At 43.6% G+C, this 18,585-nt stretch overlaps 1 protein-coding gene across 5 annotated transcripts in view; it reads left to right on the forward strand.

Moving 5' to 3' along the window:
* enox2 (ecto-NOX disulfide-thiol exchanger 2) overlaps nucleotides 1–18,585 on the forward strand; it is a 197,542-nt gene that overhangs the window by 167,732 nt on the left and 11,225 nt on the right. For all 5 annotated transcript variants that reach the window (XM_086133080.1, XM_086133055.1, XM_086133045.1 and 2 more), the window contains 3 exons: nucleotides 4,994–5,108; nucleotides 11,833–12,020; nucleotides 13,573–13,704. In XM_086133080.1, coding sequence (XP_085989206.1) covers nucleotides 4,994–5,108; nucleotides 11,833–12,020; nucleotides 13,573–13,704 — 435 coding nt within the window. The remainder of the gene's footprint in view (nucleotides 1–4,993; nucleotides 5,109–11,832; nucleotides 12,021–13,572; nucleotides 13,705–18,585) is intronic.

Below are 18,585 nucleotides of genomic sequence, written 5' to 3' on the forward strand. Positions count from 1 at the left end.
AAACGTTAACCGTGAGAAAGTCCTCAAAAATTTAAATGTGCTGCAAAACAACCTTTGTCGTCTTTCTCTTCCGACCACTGAGCAGTAAATAGCATATCAAATTAGGTTGGATTTATTGAGTGTGTGTTGAAGGAAAAGGCACTTGAATGTGCATATTCTTTTAACATTTTCTACCATAACATTAAAAAGTAAAAAAAATAAGTAAAAAGACATGCAAATAAATAAGCATTCAAGATACGATTTTAATATATTCCAAACCAGCTACTTACAGCAGCAGCATAACAAAGAAGGCCAGAGACATATATAGTGCAATACACAGTACGTACAAATCTGGTTCCTTGTTCTCCAAATGTTTACATGACAATTTTAACCACAGTGGTGCAGGTAAATTAATCAGCCCCCAGACCCCCCCCCCCCCCAACTCTCTCAAAAAGGTTTAAAACATGTTATTAATGAGAAAAATTTAATTCTACAGCAGTGTACTTTATAAAAAACAAAGAAATGTAAATACCACTGGTCAACAGAAAATTTCACCCAGAGATGGCTTTATGTGTCTCTAAACTTATTTTTGATGCTGATTAAAAATATATATATATTTCTTAGCACATCAGGTTATTTCCATTTTTTTCTTTTTAAGTTTTACCTTAAAATTCCACCTGTAGCTGAACCTAACCTTTCATTCATAAATATTACTAAATATATTAATTAAGTACATATTGTTGTTATTATCTTATTATTCTTATGAAAATCGGATGTGCTCGAGAAAAAGGGTGCATTCTCAATCACCGCGACAAAGCCATCGAGAAGAGTATATTTGCATCTCTGAATAAAAATATTTAAGAAAAAAAAGGTAAATGTTCACCAGCGTAATCACACAGATTGTGGTTGTGATTTTAATTAAAAGGGTTATGTGTTTATGGCGTGTGTGTGCCTTGGCCACCAGGGGGCAGTATATTGAACACATTCTACAAGTACATGTAGATTTTATAATGACACACAAAAGACTCTAAACTGTCAACCAGAACAATTTTAGTTGTTTTTCAGGGAGAATAAAGAAAATGTGAGTATTTTTGTCATGTTTTTCTACATGTGTGTGAGTGAGTCTTTGTGTTCAAATCTGACACTTCCTATTATGTTTTTATCATTAAGCTAGCCGACTTTTGTCGGGTAAATAATGTGCTTTGTTTTGATGCACCAGTGTGTTTTTCTCTTTATCTCGCTTAAGCAGCTATGCCATAAGCCAAAAGTAAAATCGCACGAAGACAAACCAGCCATGTTCCTGACATCACCAACGAGGCCATGCCCCTTAAAGGCACACAAACAACACATACCGTTGTTGTTGGGACTCAAATGTGCAGTATGTACGACATACCAAACTAGTTAGACAGTTTGTTCCGTTTGCTTTTAATCCCTAAAAAGAATTGCGATACAATGTGGTGGTGGTGGTGGTGGTGGTGTTATATAACAAGTACAAATGGTTTACTTTAAGCCACATGCGGTTCTGCCAGAGCTGTTTGTCACTTTTGTGGCTGACATTCCATCACAGATAAAATAAAAGGCGAGAAAATGACTGGCTTCTTCCTGCTAAGTAATGCATCGTTGGTGGTTTAGAAGCATTTAGCGGCGCCCGAGAGCCAAATAACTGCTAAGGGATTGGAGGCGTTTGACTGGATGGATACATTCTGTCAGGAACAGAGTGACCAGACAAGGTGAGTCGACCGATCATCACGCAGGCGGCCATCTTGTGTATGTTCTGTGTGATTGACTGGCCTTGAGGTGAAGCATGGAAGGCTGCACTTCATTCTCTCAGGCACAGCCGAGACTACAGCTGCCTCCCCCCACTAGCCTTTTTGTGTGTGTGTGTGTGTGTGTGTGTCTGTGTGATTTTGTGTGCGTGTGTGCGTGCGTGTGTATAGCATGTGGTCGTGTGTGTCTGCAGGTGTTTGTGTGTGACCTCTGCCATTGGGCTCCGTCTGAAAAATGTCAGCTGACAGATGGCTCAAAGTTTATTTACTCTCAGGCACTTGTTTTAAGCTCCCTTCGGCACTTTGGAGAGAAATATTTTATTCAGTCTCTTAGTTTTATGGTGATGGTTGCGTTTGAGTTCTATTATTAATCCTGAAAGGATGCGTGTGACAAAATGGGTGAAGGGAAGTGATGTTTTTTCATGACGGAATGGTGTCAGAGTTATCCCAAGACAACAACTTTGGGTATCAAACATGGCAGGCAGTCATTACCATCATTGGTGCTCCCACTGTATTGCAGACTAATAGATGCAATCCAAAATGAGCACACTCATGCAGGAGCTGCTATCGGCTATAGGATATTGCCAGACACTCAAACGCAAATGTGTTTTAAAAAAAAATAATAAATCAGTTTAAAGCAGGGGTGTCGAACTAATTTTTGTCGCGGGCCACTTTTGAGTTACGTCGTCCCTCGGAGGGCCGTTATGACAGTGAACCCACAAAAATGTTTAATCGCATTATTACTTGTAAGGGTCACAAAGGTATTGCACAATCTCAACGTAATTTATTACACATGATAATTTGACATTTTCTGTATTTTTTAGCAAGAATCATGCAAGTTGACACACGATTTTCTTTCAGGGGGCCTCATAAAATGATGTGGCGGGCCGGATATGGCCCCTGGGCCTTGAGTTTGACACATGTGGTTTAAAGTGTCTAAGAGGTACGACTCTAAAACAAAAATGACTTATATGGTCTCTATTATGCAGATTTTCACACGAGTGCTCACCGTGCAAATTAATTGGTCAGATACACATACAGTAGCAGAACGAATAGATCATCAAATTCATCGACAGCTACAGTGATCCCTCCGGAGGTGGTGGAGAATGACAGAGCGAAGATCCTGTGGGACTTCCAGATCCAGACTGACAAGATGGTAATGGCGAACCAACCAGATATCGTGATCATAGATAAAGGGCAGAGGAAAGCCGTTGTAGTGGATGTAGCGGTCCCAAGTGATGGAAACATCAGAAAGAAGGAACACGAGAAACTCGAGAAATACCAAGGGCTCAGAGAGGAGCTGGAAGGTAAAGGTGACAGTCGTGCCTGTGGTGGTCGGAGCACTCGGGGCAGTGACCCCCAAACTAGATGAGTGGTTGCAACAGATCCCGGGAACAACATCGGACATCTCAGTCCAGAAATGTGCAGTGCTGGGAACAGCAAGGATACTGCGCAGAACCCTCAAGCTTCCTGGCCTCTGGTAGAGGACCCGAGCTGAATGAGGGACGGACACCACCCGAGGGGTGAGACGAGGATATATACAGTATATATATATATATATATGTATATGTTTAGTTTTTTTTTTTTTTACATACAGTATACATGGAGTACAGTCCTGTATATGTTGCTCTATGTGACTCGCTGTTGTTTTGCGGCTTCTCGCTTGTTTGCGGACTTTTTTTTTTTTTTTACCTGTTTGTCAATTGGACGCTACTTCGCGGATTTTCGTTTATCGCGGGTGGTTTTGGTCCCCATTAACTGCGATAAACGAGGGATGACTGTATTTTGAGAATTGATTCGTTAAGTAGAGCTACTGTTTAACTGTGAATTGACCAAATCCTCTGATTTCAACTTCTCAAAAGTACGTGTCTGATTTCTGAAGTCTTTCAGAAATGTTTAATGAAAATAAATGATTTGTTCACATCTGCTTTGACTTTGGAAAACAACAATCAACAAGTTTGCCTATTTTCGGAAATGTTGACGGTGAACCACAAAAAAAAAACAATTTTGTTGAGACTGGATAAAGTTGCATCGATTAATGATGGTTTTGGTTTGCCTATTAAGTGATAAAGTTATGCTGAAAAATTAGGCTGATTTGGTGAAATGAAACCAACCTTGATTCGGATGTAGGCGGAATAGGGCACAGCACTTGGCATGGTAGATTCAATTTCACTTGCTGGGTGAGAAAGTACTACATGTGGAAAGTTAATATTCATCACCGAATATTACAGCGGGTCTACTCATGCGTGTAAGACTTTTCTAATGTGTTATGTTTTTCTTTTTGGATTTTGCCATACAGTACTTTTTGTTGCAGTCTTAAAAAATCTTGACAAAAACAAATTAGTTCATCATTGATGGCCCTTATGTGAGCAATTTTAGTTAAAGGGGAGGTCAAGTCAAAACAATATGTCAATACTCTGTTCACGTTAGGATGAACACTCTTGTATTGGCGTTGCTTTTCATTTACATTCTTTTTTTTTTTTTATTGTGTTTCATAAGAGAAACAGTGGACGGGAGTGGACGCTTTGTCTATGTGGAGACTCCGCGTAGAGAACAGAGAAAAGACAAACAACAGCACCAATACCCATGATCCGCTAGTTTCATTCTTGTTGTGCAGCCAGGCATCTCTGTCAAACCGTTTAAAGCTTCCCCTACTGGTCACTTGAGAACAGGAAACAGACCTAAAAAAAAACAGCGGGTGGGGGCAGGAGTTTGTAAAAGCGTGTGATATTTGTGTCAGATTTCAGGAAGAATGGATCCTTCCTGCCTCATGTCCTAATGATTCGGCCTCGATCGAGAGCCGCTTATCGCCTCAGTCCACCGCTGTCGCTGGCCATGTCCATCTTGTCATGTGAGGGGGGGGCACGGGAATCGTATGATCGTGTTTGTTGTCTCTTCTCATTGGTGCATTTGTTCCCCACAGAGCAGCCTGAACATTTAATATGCTAATAAATGTTTGGTAGTTGCCAACTTTTTCTTTGACTGAATTTTAGGACTTTCTATATACTGTATAATCAGCCATAAAGAAGATCAAGCAAGCTGATTATATCGCTGCTCTTCCCTGTGTTAAAAATAAAACTTGAGTCGCCATGGATGAAGTGATTTCTGTATGCCACAGTGAAACTGCAAGCAGCGGGAAAAAAAAAAATACAGCCGAAAAAGTGCACTCTCTCCCTTTATTTCCACTATTAGGGCCAGCACTGTGAAATCAAATCTTGACCTCGTCTTCCCTTTGTTCCATCTTCAAGGAAATTCGAAACATGCACAACGAGCAGCTGATGGGCATCCGGCGCGAGGAAGAGATGGAGATGTCTGACGACGACATGGAGGAATCAGCAGACAGCAAAGACTCTGAAGATTCGGGTACGCTTTTCATGAAAGTTTTTCTGGATGAATGTGACATACAGAGCCTGAAAGTCCCAATACTTTTGTCCATAATGTGGAGTAGACCGATTCCGAAAAATGGATCGTGGGCAGCTAGGAAAAAAAAAAAAAGACTTGTTTGGATTCAGATTTTTCATAACAGTAATGAGGTCTACCAAGTTCCCACATAGAACAAACAATATTGGCTCAGTGTCAGGAGGTGTCGGCATATGCTTTCAGCGCTATGCCAAACTCACGGAGAACTGCCTTGAAAAATGTTACATATTATCCATGTATTTTAAGGGCCAAACCCCAAAAATGCGTTATTGTTCTTAACTTCGATAAAACAGGTCACGACTTTGCATCAATAGGAAGTTGTGAGTCTAAGCGTGACAGCAATTGAGAAACAATTTCCTAAATTATCCGATTTTACTTTGTTTTGTCTTTAAAAAAATAAAATCATGCATCTTTGTTCATCTAAGGACATATTGTGACTATAGTTGGCTGGTTTGCCCATTTGAACAGCAGCACCCAAGCCCATGAACCGTCTTTTCAAATGACTGCATGCAAGATGATTGAACATTATGTGGAGATGCTCTTTTTAACATTCCAGTCAACTGTGACGTTTGGTCACCGTGCAGTGTTGTGTTGAGGGGACCTACGCGGCTTATTATTTCAGCCCAGTTTGCTTATGTTCTTGACTCCAATCTTATTTTAAACTACACTTTCTCTCGACACCAAATGGAATACTCCTGTTGTATTCATACAAATCAATAGCTTCTGTGTAAAATTAGCCTTGCTGCCGCCGTCTACCATCAAGTAAAGAAAAATCCCTGGTTACGAGTTGTGGAAGTATAAAGCACATTTTCCATGCAGATTTTTAGACCAACAAATACCGGTCGTTATCTTGAGGAAAAAGCAATCGCTGACAGAAACACTTTCAGTCCGCCATTACCTTTCAGGCTTGCAGATGCGCATTCATGGTGTGTGTGAATAGTGTGTGTAAGCGGGTGAAGCTGTTCAAAGCTGCCAGCAGCTGTCAGCCCAGGATAGAACAAGGCGGCTCTTTGCTGAAGTCACAAAAGTGGAACATGGCGCTAAATCTGCCGTCCTAACTTTAACTTCCCCCTGGCCTCATAATGGCGTTGATTTGCACTGTTTGCAAACAGGAAGTCTCGGCTAATCAACATGGTTGTTGCCACATTGTTGCATCTATTTTTTTTTTCAATTCTTTGAAAAACATCCTGAATTAGCTATGCCTTTTAGATGCTTAAACATAGTTAAATCACAGTTTTGTTCTGTTTTTATTTTAAAAATCTTCCACAAATATTTTTCCTGTTAAACTCTCAATATTGTCTTCTATGGCAGCCCGTCCAGGCAGCAAACTAGTTTGGCCTGAATTAATCTGCTGGTTTTGGCCACATGGAACAAAAATAAATAAATACAATACAATAAAATGTTTTTTTTCCCCCTTCTTCATCCCGCCGAAGCAGAAGACTACTTGGACCTGATTTAAATGCTTTAGTACATTCTCTGCTCCAATTTCTAATCAATGCAAATTTTGTTCACACCCTGATAACTCTCTCGTAAGATTTCTGTGGCAGCATGAAAATATTGCACCCTCTGATTGTCACATTATCCATTACGCAACAGAGACTTTTGATTTATTTTGTTTGTTATTTGAAAGTACTCCGAAAAACTCGTTTCTATCCATTTTCCGAACCGCTTGATCCTCACTAGGGTCGCGGGGGGTGCTGGAGCCTATCCCAGCCGTCTTCGGGCAGTAGGCGGCGGACACCCTAAATCGGTTGCCAGCCAATCGCAGGGCACACAGAGACAAACAACCATCCACGCTCACAATCACACCTAGGGACAATTTAGAGCGTTCAATCAGCCTGCCACGCATGTTTTTGGAATGTGGGAGGAAACCGGAGTACCCGGAGAAAACCCACGCAGGCCCGGGGAGAACATGCAAACTCCACACAGTGAGGCCGGAGCTGGAATTGAACCCGGTACCCCTGCACTGTGAAGTCGACGTGCTAACCACTGGACTACCGGGCCTCAACTCGTTTCTATTTACTCTCAATTCATTTTTTATGGCAGCCCCACTAGGCAACAGGCAATGTGCCCTCTGCTGGTTGCTGCCACACTGTTAACATACATCTGCCTTGTAACGGGATGAATGTCTGCTGTTGGCTAATTTGACAGCTTGGCTAATTGAGATGGAGGTGTATGCAAATGAAACCGTCGACTCCACTTATTGCAACACTTCTAGTCGGTCATCGTGGTAATGAAGACTTGTTTTCAAATATCTGGTCTTCTTGCTGGACGCCCGGGGATGACTGGTAAAATTTCCACCGTTTATGTTGACCTTTCGACACGTCACCCAGTCCCATGACGACCCCACCACCACTTGAGGCGCCGATCGATAAGAAGTAGAAAAGTGCAAGATCCGCCCGCGTGTGCATGTAGCGTGAACCCTATCATGGACGCCTGCGGGTCGACACCTGTTAAATAACAAATGTGCCGAATCCGGCCAAGTGTTTGACGGGTTTCAAATCAATACTTCTCACTTCCAAACCTGCCAGAAGACTACAATTATGCTCAGAGTGTTCATTAACGGTCTTTGAGGCAACACTCATAAATACACACAACAACCGAAGCACTCTCTCTCACGGAATGGCTCTTATCTCCTCTCGGCCTGTTGCACTTTCCCGAAGCGCTTTTCCCTCCCCGTCTTCCAGTTGACTTCCCCGGAGGCGGGCGTACCATAATCCATCCTTTGGCTCTCTGTTCAATAGGTCGGGTCATACTGGATGTCCGGTGAAGATCTGGCAGACAAAACGCTGTGGGATTATGACATTTTTTCAGTAGTCGCTAATCTGCCATTGATCTCGGGTTGCGAAGAATATTGAACTGAAGATGTCTGGGATCGGCTCCAGCTCACGATGAGCGCTTTAGCAAAGGAATGAATAGATGGATGAATTTTGCATTATTGTTGTCTGAAGCGTCTCGCAGGTGTTCGCTGCAAGCCTGGTCATTCCATCAGAAAGAAAATAACAAAATGATCTTTTTTACACACTTACACCATTGTTTAGTCATAGAGTATTCAAAAATGTCAGAAAATTTCAATACCGGCTGTTTTATTGAAACCGAAATGTGTAATTGCGAAATTGAAATGTTTCGGTATCAGGTGACTGCCAGCCTGTTGGATGTATTTCTATTTATAAAATCTCTCACAAATGTCCTTCCTGTCCTTTTTCTTCTCAATTTCCTTTTCTATGGCAGCAGGTAGCAGACCAGTTGGAATTGAATTAAATGCACTCTCTGTTGGCCACATTGTTAAGTCAATGCAAACTTTGTTCCTTTACTCTCTCTTCATAGTTCTGTGGCAGCCTGTCTAAGCAGCAAACTAGTTAAGCGTAAATGAATTGCACTCTCTGATGGTTTTTGCAACTTTGCTCCCCTTCTGCTCATTCTTGGTTGTAATTTCTATGGCAACCTGTCTGGGGAGCAGACTATTTGGGCCTTGAGCCCTCTGGGGGTGGTGGCCTCATTGTTAAATCAATGGAAATGTTCCTCTTTTCCTTTTTAACCCTTTTAAGATTTCTGTGGCAGCCTGTCTAAGCGCCAAACAAACTGAGCCTGAAAACCTTTGTTGTGATATCTTTTATGCCAGTCATTCCTAAAGTGTGGTACTTGGGCTCACTCTTGTGGAATTTGAAATTGAAACTTGAACAACGTTATTAGTTTATCACATTTAACTATTTACAATTTTCCTATATTCAGGCAATTGATGATGTTGAATGTTCCAGTTACTTGCAATGATATTCTTCCACCTCATATGCCACTGTATTTAAATGTTGGAGCTCAGAGTGCTCAGTATTTTTTTTTTTAGTTGGTACTTGGTTTGAAGGGCTTTGAGAACGACTATATTATGGAATTATGGAATGCGATATATGCAGTATATATATATATAAAAATTCCTCGTCTCACCCCCCCTCGGGTGGTGTCCGTCCCTCATTCAGCTCGGGTCCTCTACCAGAGGCCAGGAAGCTTGAGGGTTCTGCGCAGTATCCTTGCTGTACCCAGCACTGCACATTTCTGGACTGAGATGTCCGATGTTGTTCGCGGGATCTGTTGCAACCACTCATCTAGTTTGGGGGTCACTGCCCCGAGTGCTCCGACCACCACAGGCACGACTGTCACCTTTACCTTCCAGGCTCTCTCCAGCTCCTCTCTGAGCCCTTGGTATTTCTCCAGTTTCTCGTGTTCCTTCTTTCTGATGTTTCCATCACTTGGGACCGCTACATCCACTACAACGGCTTTCCTTTGCCCTTTATCTATGATCACGATATCTGGTTGGTTCGCCATTACCATCTTGTCAGTCTGGATCTGGAAGTCCCACAGGATCTTCGCTCGGTCATTCTCCACCACCTTTGGAGGTGTTTCCCATTTTGTCCTTGGGGTTTCCAGTCCATACTCCGCACAGATGTTTCAGTAGACTATGCCAGCCACCTGGTTATGGCGTTCCATGTAGGCTTTCCCTGCCAGCATCTTACACCCTGCAGTTATGTGTTGGATCGTCTCAGGTGCCTCTTTGCACAACCTACACCTTGGGTCTTGTCTGGTGTGGTATATCTGGGCCTCAATGGCTCTGGCGCTCAGGGCCTGCTCCTGAGCAGCTAGGATGAGTGCCTCTGTGCTGTCCTTCAGGCCAAAATTTTTTCGACGAAAAGAGCAGGCAGTGGGGAGCCTGCTTGCCCTCCGGGGACATTTGCTGCCGGATACGCCCTGGATCCATGGAGAAAGTGGAGACCGGTGTGCCTGGCAATACTGTCCATGGAGGATGTGGAAGGCATCTACATTATTGGCCTTTTGATAACAGGTATGCTGCTGTTTGGTGTTGGCAGCTTTCTGTTCTATCGCAAAATTCAACCGACGGGAGCGGCTTAATTGGAAGTGAAGAAGCTGCCGGTCATACTGGATGGTTTGGCGCGAATGTCCAACACTCAGACTCAAGCGGTGACTGAGCTCAACCGCAATATTGATGCGGTTTTGGAGCGACTCCGCGCGATCGACAACATCATGGAGAAGTTGGAATCCGCGCTGCGGAAAGAGTTTTCGGATTCGGCTGATCGGCGCCAGTGAAGAGATACAGAACGGACTCAAGGCTGTCTGAAATTGTTGGCGGCCGTCCCTCCAAAACAAACAACGCTATCTGGCCCTTTCCCCTGGATGGAAGTACGCATGGAATCTAGGGCCCCCACCATCACCCCCCTCCTTCTCGGCCATGGACTGATAAGCCGGGACTGTCTTCATGAGCAGACCTCGACGAAGCAGCTATGACCTGTACACGCATACACATACACAACTGGACAATCACACGCGCATACACATCCTTATTATCACCGTCTTCATCGCTCCGATTCTTTTTCCCCCGTGACGTGGTTCGATCTGCAGAGCGCACGTGTGTCCGTGCAGCTGGTCAGGACGGCCGCGTTGCGGTCACCCCCCCCCCCTTCCCATTCATCCTCCCCCTTATTACATGTTATGTCTTGTGACTTGTTGTAACTGTTATATGCTTATTTATGTGCTAGGGTCTTTTTTTTTATCCTGGACTTAAATTATCCTCAGAAGATGATAGTTCGAGCGTGTTTTTTTTTTTCCCTCTCCCTACCCAGCGTTTTCCTTTCTGAATTCTGATTGTAATTTCCCCATTGCGGGACAAATAAAGGATATCTTAATCTTAATAAATAAAAAATACGATAAGAAAACCATTTTATGTGTCTCACAATTGAGACAATCATAACACATTTTGTTTTGTAATTTTAATTAAATAATGTAATTAAATGTTTTATATATAAATATATATAATCTTTTTTTTTTTGTTCCGCCATTTAGTTTCTAATAGTTCCACAAAGCCATCGTACTGTAAGATTTTGTGACAGCACAACATAACTATAGTGTCAGGATGCCGAGCTTTCTTATGAAAGGTTAGTTCATCACTTTTGATGATGATGTTGGTGACCCACATTCACCCAGCTGTGAAGCCCTTTGATGGTAGCTTTTTTTTCCGTGCCTGAGGTTTAATTTTGAGCCTTTTGATGATACCTCAGGAAGTGATTAAATCTCGTCGATACTATTTTCATCCATCCATCCATTTTCCGAACCGCTTCATCCTCACTAGGGTCACGGGGGGTGCTGGAGCCTATCCCAGCTGTCTTCGGGCAGTAGGCCGGGGACACCCTGAACCGGTTGCCAGCCAATCGCAGGGCACACAGAGACGAACAACCACACGCGTTCACACTCACACCTAGGGACAATTTATTGTGTTCAATCAGCCTGCCATGCATGTTTTTGGAACGTGGGAGGAAACCGGAGCACCCGGAGAAAACCCACGCAGGCCCGGGGAGAACATGCAAACTCCACACAGGGAGGCCGGAGCTGGAATCGAACCCGGTACCTCTGCACTGTGAAGTCGGCGTGCTAACCACTGGACTACCGAGCCGCCGGTACTATTTTCTTTCCTTTTTTTTTTTTTTACCAGCAGACAGTTCTCAGGCAGTCTTGTCTCAGCCCATCCGAGATGATAGTATGGTTCCCGCAGGTGCTTGACATTCTTGAAAATATTAGAATTGTAACTGTTTGCTCACAGCGTTTGAAAATCACTTCAATGTGCCCCACTCGTCATCGTAACGGCTTCCTGTTGACGTTTGTGCAGGGGTGTTGCAAGCTGAGGCCTTGAAGGAAGAGAACGACTCGCTGCGCTGTCAGCTAGATGCGTACCGGAACGAGGTGGAGCTGCTCAAGCAGGAGCAGGGCAAGAACCAGCCAATCAGAAGCGAAGAGGACAGAATGCACACTCAGCAGCTCAGCTTTCTGCAGCAGGCGCTGCAAGGCATGCAAAAGGTAACAGCCCAAATTCAAACCCAGAACCTATTGACCGTGAGGTAGATGTGCGAACCACTACCCCACGGTTCTGAAGGAATTAACTGCTGTATTATGAAACTCTAATCAAGTAAAACTTCTCATGAAGGAACAAGAAGGGACTGGCATATACACACTGTTACCAAGTGGCCATTTATTGGTCCGTCATCTATCAAAAGCATATAGTACTGCCTTGAGATATGAGTTTGAGAAATGAGTTTAATTTGCTCCATAACCACCCTTGTAACTCAGAACGCTCATCTCAAATCACCTTTCTCCATGAGTAAAACTGGCAATGAAAAAGAAAAAGGTTTTCCATGCGCTTTTTAAAAAAGGAAAATAGCACACCATCGTTGTTCTTTGCAGAGGATAAATAATAGATGCCTGTGACTATTGCTGTATTGTCTGTCTGCATGTAGTAGTTGTAGCACTGTGACTATCGATGCCATTCATTGGTCAGTCTGTGATCGTTTTCATTGTGTGGTTGTTTTAAATAGGTTTAATTCTCTTCATTTCATGTTGGCTTTGACAGTAAATCATGTGCTAGTGTCAATAAACCATTTGATGTTTTCTTCTTTTTTCGAAGAATTGTTCACTAACTACTCATGGTGCAACAAAAATCAATTTGAATTCGAAGAATGTGTTTCGATTTCAAAGATGTGAGGGCATCAAATCGAAGTGAATCAAATTATTCCGAATGAAAAATGTGCCGTCTGTGAATCGTATAACACCTCTCTCTCTCTCTCTCTCTCTCTCTCTCTCTCTCTCTCTCTCTCTCTCTCTCTCTCTCTCTCTCCCCCTCTTTCTTTCTCTCTCTCGCGCTGTCTGTATACTTTCAGACTTGACTGTATACATTACAGAGAGATGCCATACAAAATAATAGATGAAATAACTATTGATGTTTCAATTTTTTTTCCAACCACATTGTTTTTGATGGTATTATGATACCGTCAAAAGAACATTGCCACTAATCTTGTAAAAGCCGAATCTTAATTTTGAAAGTGTGTTTTTCATCTTTCGACTTGCCTCGCATGTCTCTTTTCTCTCTCACGGTGTTATGCTTCAAGAGCAGACGCTCCATTCATGTCCTGCTGTTCATGTCTGCTCGCAGAGTAATTACCTTTTGTAATTTGAGCAGGTGAATGGATTAAATGACTGGGAAGGCTGTAAATTGGTCTCCATCGCCAGGGTGTCCACACGAATCACTGATGTTCCTCTCCCCGAATTAGCGAGAATGCAAAAAAAAAAAAAAAACGCTCGTCAAGACCCCCCACCACCTTTCTCGTGTCTCGAGAAACGTCTCCTCACCAGGGGAGCTCCTTCTTTTTCCTATGAACAGTTCGTTTGTTCACAAAGGGGCACAAATTATCCCGTTTTTGTATTTGTTTTCAATTTGCCGGGTTGCTCTTCTGCAAGGCAGACTTCTGTTGCTTTTCAATCATCACTTTTTGACTCAGTTGTGTTTGAAACTCTAAATATTGATCAAGGAAATGACATGCCACAATAAGCCTCTTCGTTCTTCTTCCCATCACAGCAATTACTGAAGATGCGCGAGGAGCTGAAGCAGCGGGGGTGCGAGCTGGAGAAGAGTCTGGAGGACAAACAGCAGCTCAAGCACCAAGTCCACACCCTGAAGGAAGGACTGCAAACCTTGCAGAAGTCACAAGTAACACAAACACACGCACGCATAGACACTCACACACACACACGGTCCACTTTCAAAGTAATACAAAAAAGGCGCTCTGCCATCATAATCGAAATTCGTTGTAGCTGTCACCTTAAATCCTTTAACTGTACGTACAATGATTAAGAAACATTTTGACATGAATTAACTGTCATACAAATGTGAACAAAAGTGAACCAATACAGTTTAATCACTCAGACAAGACTTTGGCATTCTTTTCACATTTTCCCTTATTGAAAACCGTCTCCTGGTGTTTGATAACAAATTTGTGACCTTCTTACATCAGAATTCCACAAGGACCGAGAATTAGAAAACATTTTACACACCTCATATCTTGTCTCGTTGACCTAAGCACATTTTTAGGGGCCAGCTCCGTCTCATGCAAATGAGCGATTGTGTAGCCCGAACCATATGCTGCTGGGCCAACAAAGACAATGAAAAACATTTTCACATGTAAGCGGCACAGGGACACAGCCCCAAACGTAAACACCGATCTGCCATTGCACGTCATCAAATTCACCAAGCAACCAAACAGGGACAGAGCCTGACATGCCCCTATAAATGTTTATATATCCCACATCAAAACTTGAAACCGTAAATATTCCCCACACAAATATACCAAAACAGTTGACTGTCATTTCAAACTCATCTGATGATGCCTCGCAGGTGATTCGATTATGAAAAAAGTATTGGAAGTTCACATGTGTTGCCTTCTCAGACCGTAAAAATACGAATGGTCAGCCACCATCCACACATTTGAACCCTGCAGGGACAGCGATTACAACAGTGCACAGTTTATCGTGTTACCAGGTCACAGGGTGCATGAAAGGGTTAACTTCTGCTAACAACCCCGGGCTAAATTTACCTCCTCTCCGGCATACAAAAGTTTTATTATTTTAGTCGACAGCATTTCAACATACTGCCTTGACACCATTTGCAACTTTCCGAGTAGACAGGTCTCTGGTGGCATCTTCGGGCGTTTGAGAAGGAGCAGGAAAAATGTCACTGGTTGTGTATCAGGTACACAACCAGTGTACCTGATACCAGTGATTAAAACTTGAATCTGTGAATTTGTGAATGGAAAACGGCAAATAAGCAGATATCCTTTCCACGTCCTGCTTATCAGACGCTAACACTGTTAGCTCACACTAATCTGTGCATCCAACAAAACTCAAAGCAGAAATGCTTATCTTTTGGCTTTGGCATGATAGCAGTTGGGACAGCGCGCGAGGGGGGTGCTCTGGCAGTTTCTGCAGATAGGCCTCTCCCATTATAACGTTCCAGACGGTGTAGTGCTTAAAATTCCCTCTGGATCTTCGTTTGGTCGTCTGAGGTGGTTATTTTATAAATTAGCTGCACTGTTTTGTAACAGTGAGCCATTATCAAAAATAGGCAGATAACAAAACACAGTGGTCCCTTGACTTATGAGTGCCCCAATTTGTGTTCATATATATAATTTAATAAAAAAAAAATTCCTCATCTCACCCCTCGGGTGGTGTCCGTCCCTCATTCAGCTCGGGTCCTCTACCAGAGGCCAGGAAGCTTGAGGGTTCTGCGCAGTATCCTTGCTGTTCCCAGCACTGCACATTTCTGGACTGAGATGTCCGATATTGTTCCCGGGATCTGTTGCAACCACTCATCGAGTTTGGGGGTCACTGCCCCGAGTGCTCCGACCACCACAGGCACGACTGTCACCTTTACAGCTCCTCTCTGGGCCCTTGGTATTTCTCGAGTTTCTCATGTTCCTTCTTTCTGATGTTTCCATCACTTGGGACCGCTACATCCACTACAACGGCTTTCCTTTGCCCTTTATCTATGATCACGATATCTGGTTGGTTCGCCATTACCATCTTGTCAGTCTGGATCTGGAAGTCCCACAGGATCTTCGCTCTGTCATTCTCCACCACCTTCGGAGGTGTTTCCCATTTTGACCTTGGGGTTTCCAGTCCATACTCCGCACAGATGTTTCGGTAGACTATGCCAGCCACCTGGTTATGACGTTCCATGTAGGCTTTCCCTGCCAGCATCTTACACCCTGCAGTTATGTGTTGGATCGTCTCAGGTGCCTCTTTGCACAACCTACACCTTGGGTCTTGTCTGGTGTGGTATATCTGGGCCTCAATGGCTCTGGTGCTCCTGAGCAGCCAGGATGAGTGCCTCTGTGCTGTCCTTCAGGCCAGCCCTCTCTAGCCACTGATAGGACTTCTTGAGATCAGCCACTTCAGTTATGGTCCGGTGGTACATCCCGTGTAGGGGCTTGTACTCCCATGATGGTCCTTCTTCCAGCTCCTCATCCTCTGTTCCCCATTGTCTGAGACATTCTCTGAGTACGTCATCCGTTGCAGCCTTCTCCTTGATGTATTCATGGAGCTTGGATGTTTCATCATGGACAGTGGCTCTCACACTCACTAGTCCCCGGCCTCCTTCCTTTCGGCTTGCGTAGAGTCTCAGGGTGCTGGATTTGGGATGGAACCCTCCTTGCATGGTTAGGAGCTTTCAGGTCTTAACGTCCGTGGTCTGAATCTCTTCCTTTGGCCACCTTATTATTCCTGCAGGGTATCCGATCACTGGCAGGGCATAGCTGTTTATTGCCCGGGTCTTATTCTTGCCATTGAGCTGGCTTCTTAGGACTTGCCTCACTCGCTGGAGGTATTTGGCCGTAGCCGATTTCCTTGTTGCCAGTTCGAGGTTGCCATTGGCTTGTGGTATACCGAGGTACTTGTAGCTGTCCTCAATGTCTGCTATTGTTCCTTCAGGCAGTGAGACCCCTTCAGTGCGGACTACCTTTCCTCTCTTAGTCACCATCCGACTACATTTCTCAAGCCCGAATGACATCCCGATGTCGCTGCTGTAGATCCTGGTTGTGTGGATCAGGGAGTCTATGTCCCTTTCGCTCTTAGCATACAGCTTTATGTCATCCATGTAGAGGAGGTGACTAATCGTAGCTCCATTTCTGAGGCGGTATCCATAGCCTGTCTCGGTGATTACTTGGCTTAGGGGGTTCAGTCCTATGCAGAACAGCAGTGGGGAGAGTGCATCACTTTGGTATATGACACATTTGATGGACACTTGGGTAAGTGGCTTGCCATTGGCTTCAAGTGTGGTTTTCCACATCCTCATCGAGTTCGCAACGAAGGCTCTTAGGGTCCTGTTCACCTTATACAACTCCAAGCATTCAGTGATCCATGTGTGTGGCATCGAGTCATAGGCTTTCTTGTAATCAATCCAGGCTGTGCACAGGTTGGTACGTCGGGACCTGCAGTCTTGTGCGACTGTTCTGTCAACCAGGAGCTGATGTTTGGCTCCTCTGGTATCTCTACCAATGCCCTCTGTGCTTCGCTCATTTATTGATCCATGTGTCCACTTATCTTAGCCGCAATGATGCCTGACATGAGCTTCCATGTTGTGGAGAGACAGGTTATTGGCCGATAGTTGGATGGGACTGCACCCTTTGAGGGATCCTTCATGATCAGGATCGTTCGCCCTTCGGTTAGCCATCCTGTGTGAGTCCCATCCTTCAGCAGCTGGTTCATTTGTGCTGCTAGGCGCTCATGGAGTGCTGTGAGTTTCTTTAGCCAGTAGGTGTGGACCATGTCCAGGCCTGGTGCTGTCCAGTTCTTCATATCTGAGACTCTTTCCTGTGTGTCTGCCACTGTTATGGTAACTGGGTTCTGTTCAGGGAGGTTGCTGTGCTCCTCTCTCAGGGTCACCAGCCATTGTGCACTGCTGTTATGTGCAACCTCCTTCTCCCATATGCCTTTCCAGTACCTTTCAGTTTCCAGTCTTGGTGGGTCAGCTCTGTTGTTAGGACCCTGCCACTGAGCGTACACTTTCGCAGGTTGTGTTGCGAACAGCCTGTTTAAGATATCCTTTATTTGTCACACACTGGGGAAATTTACAGCCTCCAGCAGCAAGAATGTGAGTAGAAAGAAGAAAAAACAAACAAACACCGTTCAATTAAGTGCAATATAAATACAAAATGTATAAATCGCAGTGCTATTTACAATTGTTTTTCACATCATTGTAAATTATTCGTCTGGCCTCATTCTCTTTCGTGTACCGCTTGGACAAGGCTTGGAGCCTTTGTTTGGCAGTTTCGAGTGCTTCAGGTATGGTCATCTGGATGTACCTCTCGGGTATCGGCCTTTTCACCACAATATATATATGTGTGTATATATATATATATATATAATATAGTTTCCATTTACCAATTATTCGGTGGTTCTTTTTTTGCGTTTTGTTGCGTGCCAAAATTTGAGTTTTAACCAAGCTCCAGACACATTGCTGCTGGAGTTAAAAAAAAAAAAAAGGTGGGTGGGTTTTAAATAAGTAAATAAAAATAGAGCAATGATGAGGCAGAGTAATGCCCTCACATGTAAGCAAGGACACCAGTTGCCGTTTTCTGTCTAGACTTGAAAAACATTGAAAAAGTGTGCAATTGCTTTTTTTTCTTTTCAATCAATTTTGCGATTTAATATGCAATTGTTTTTTCAAGGTGCTCGTCCCATGACACAAGTAATAAATTAGTCTGTATCCCAGTAGTCTATAACACATTTATTAAACAGAAATGTTTTGGTCTTATCGAGTAGTTCTGCGCTAGCATCAAGGTAAATGAACCATGAATTCATTTGAAAGAAAATGTATCCACTTCATTTACAGTTGTGAATTTAGAAATCACTATGACGACTTCACCAAATTTTCCCAAACACGTGTGGAATAAGATCAGCATAAGTCAAGTTTTCAACAATAATGCAACAAGCTTTATCACTTCAGCTTTTCAGGTTTCATGAAACAAATGTATGCATGCATGCATGTGGACTGCACTTCTCCAGCACCAGGATACCAAGACACGATATAAATAAA

Source organism: Hippocampus guttulatus, chromosome 2 (genome assembly GCF_054856545.1).
Source record: "Hippocampus guttulatus isolate MCC_2025c chromosome 2, RoL_Hgut_1.0, whole genome shotgun sequence".
In the NCBI taxonomy this organism is placed as follows: domain Eukaryota; kingdom Metazoa; phylum Chordata; class Actinopteri; order Syngnathiformes; family Syngnathidae; genus Hippocampus; species Hippocampus guttulatus.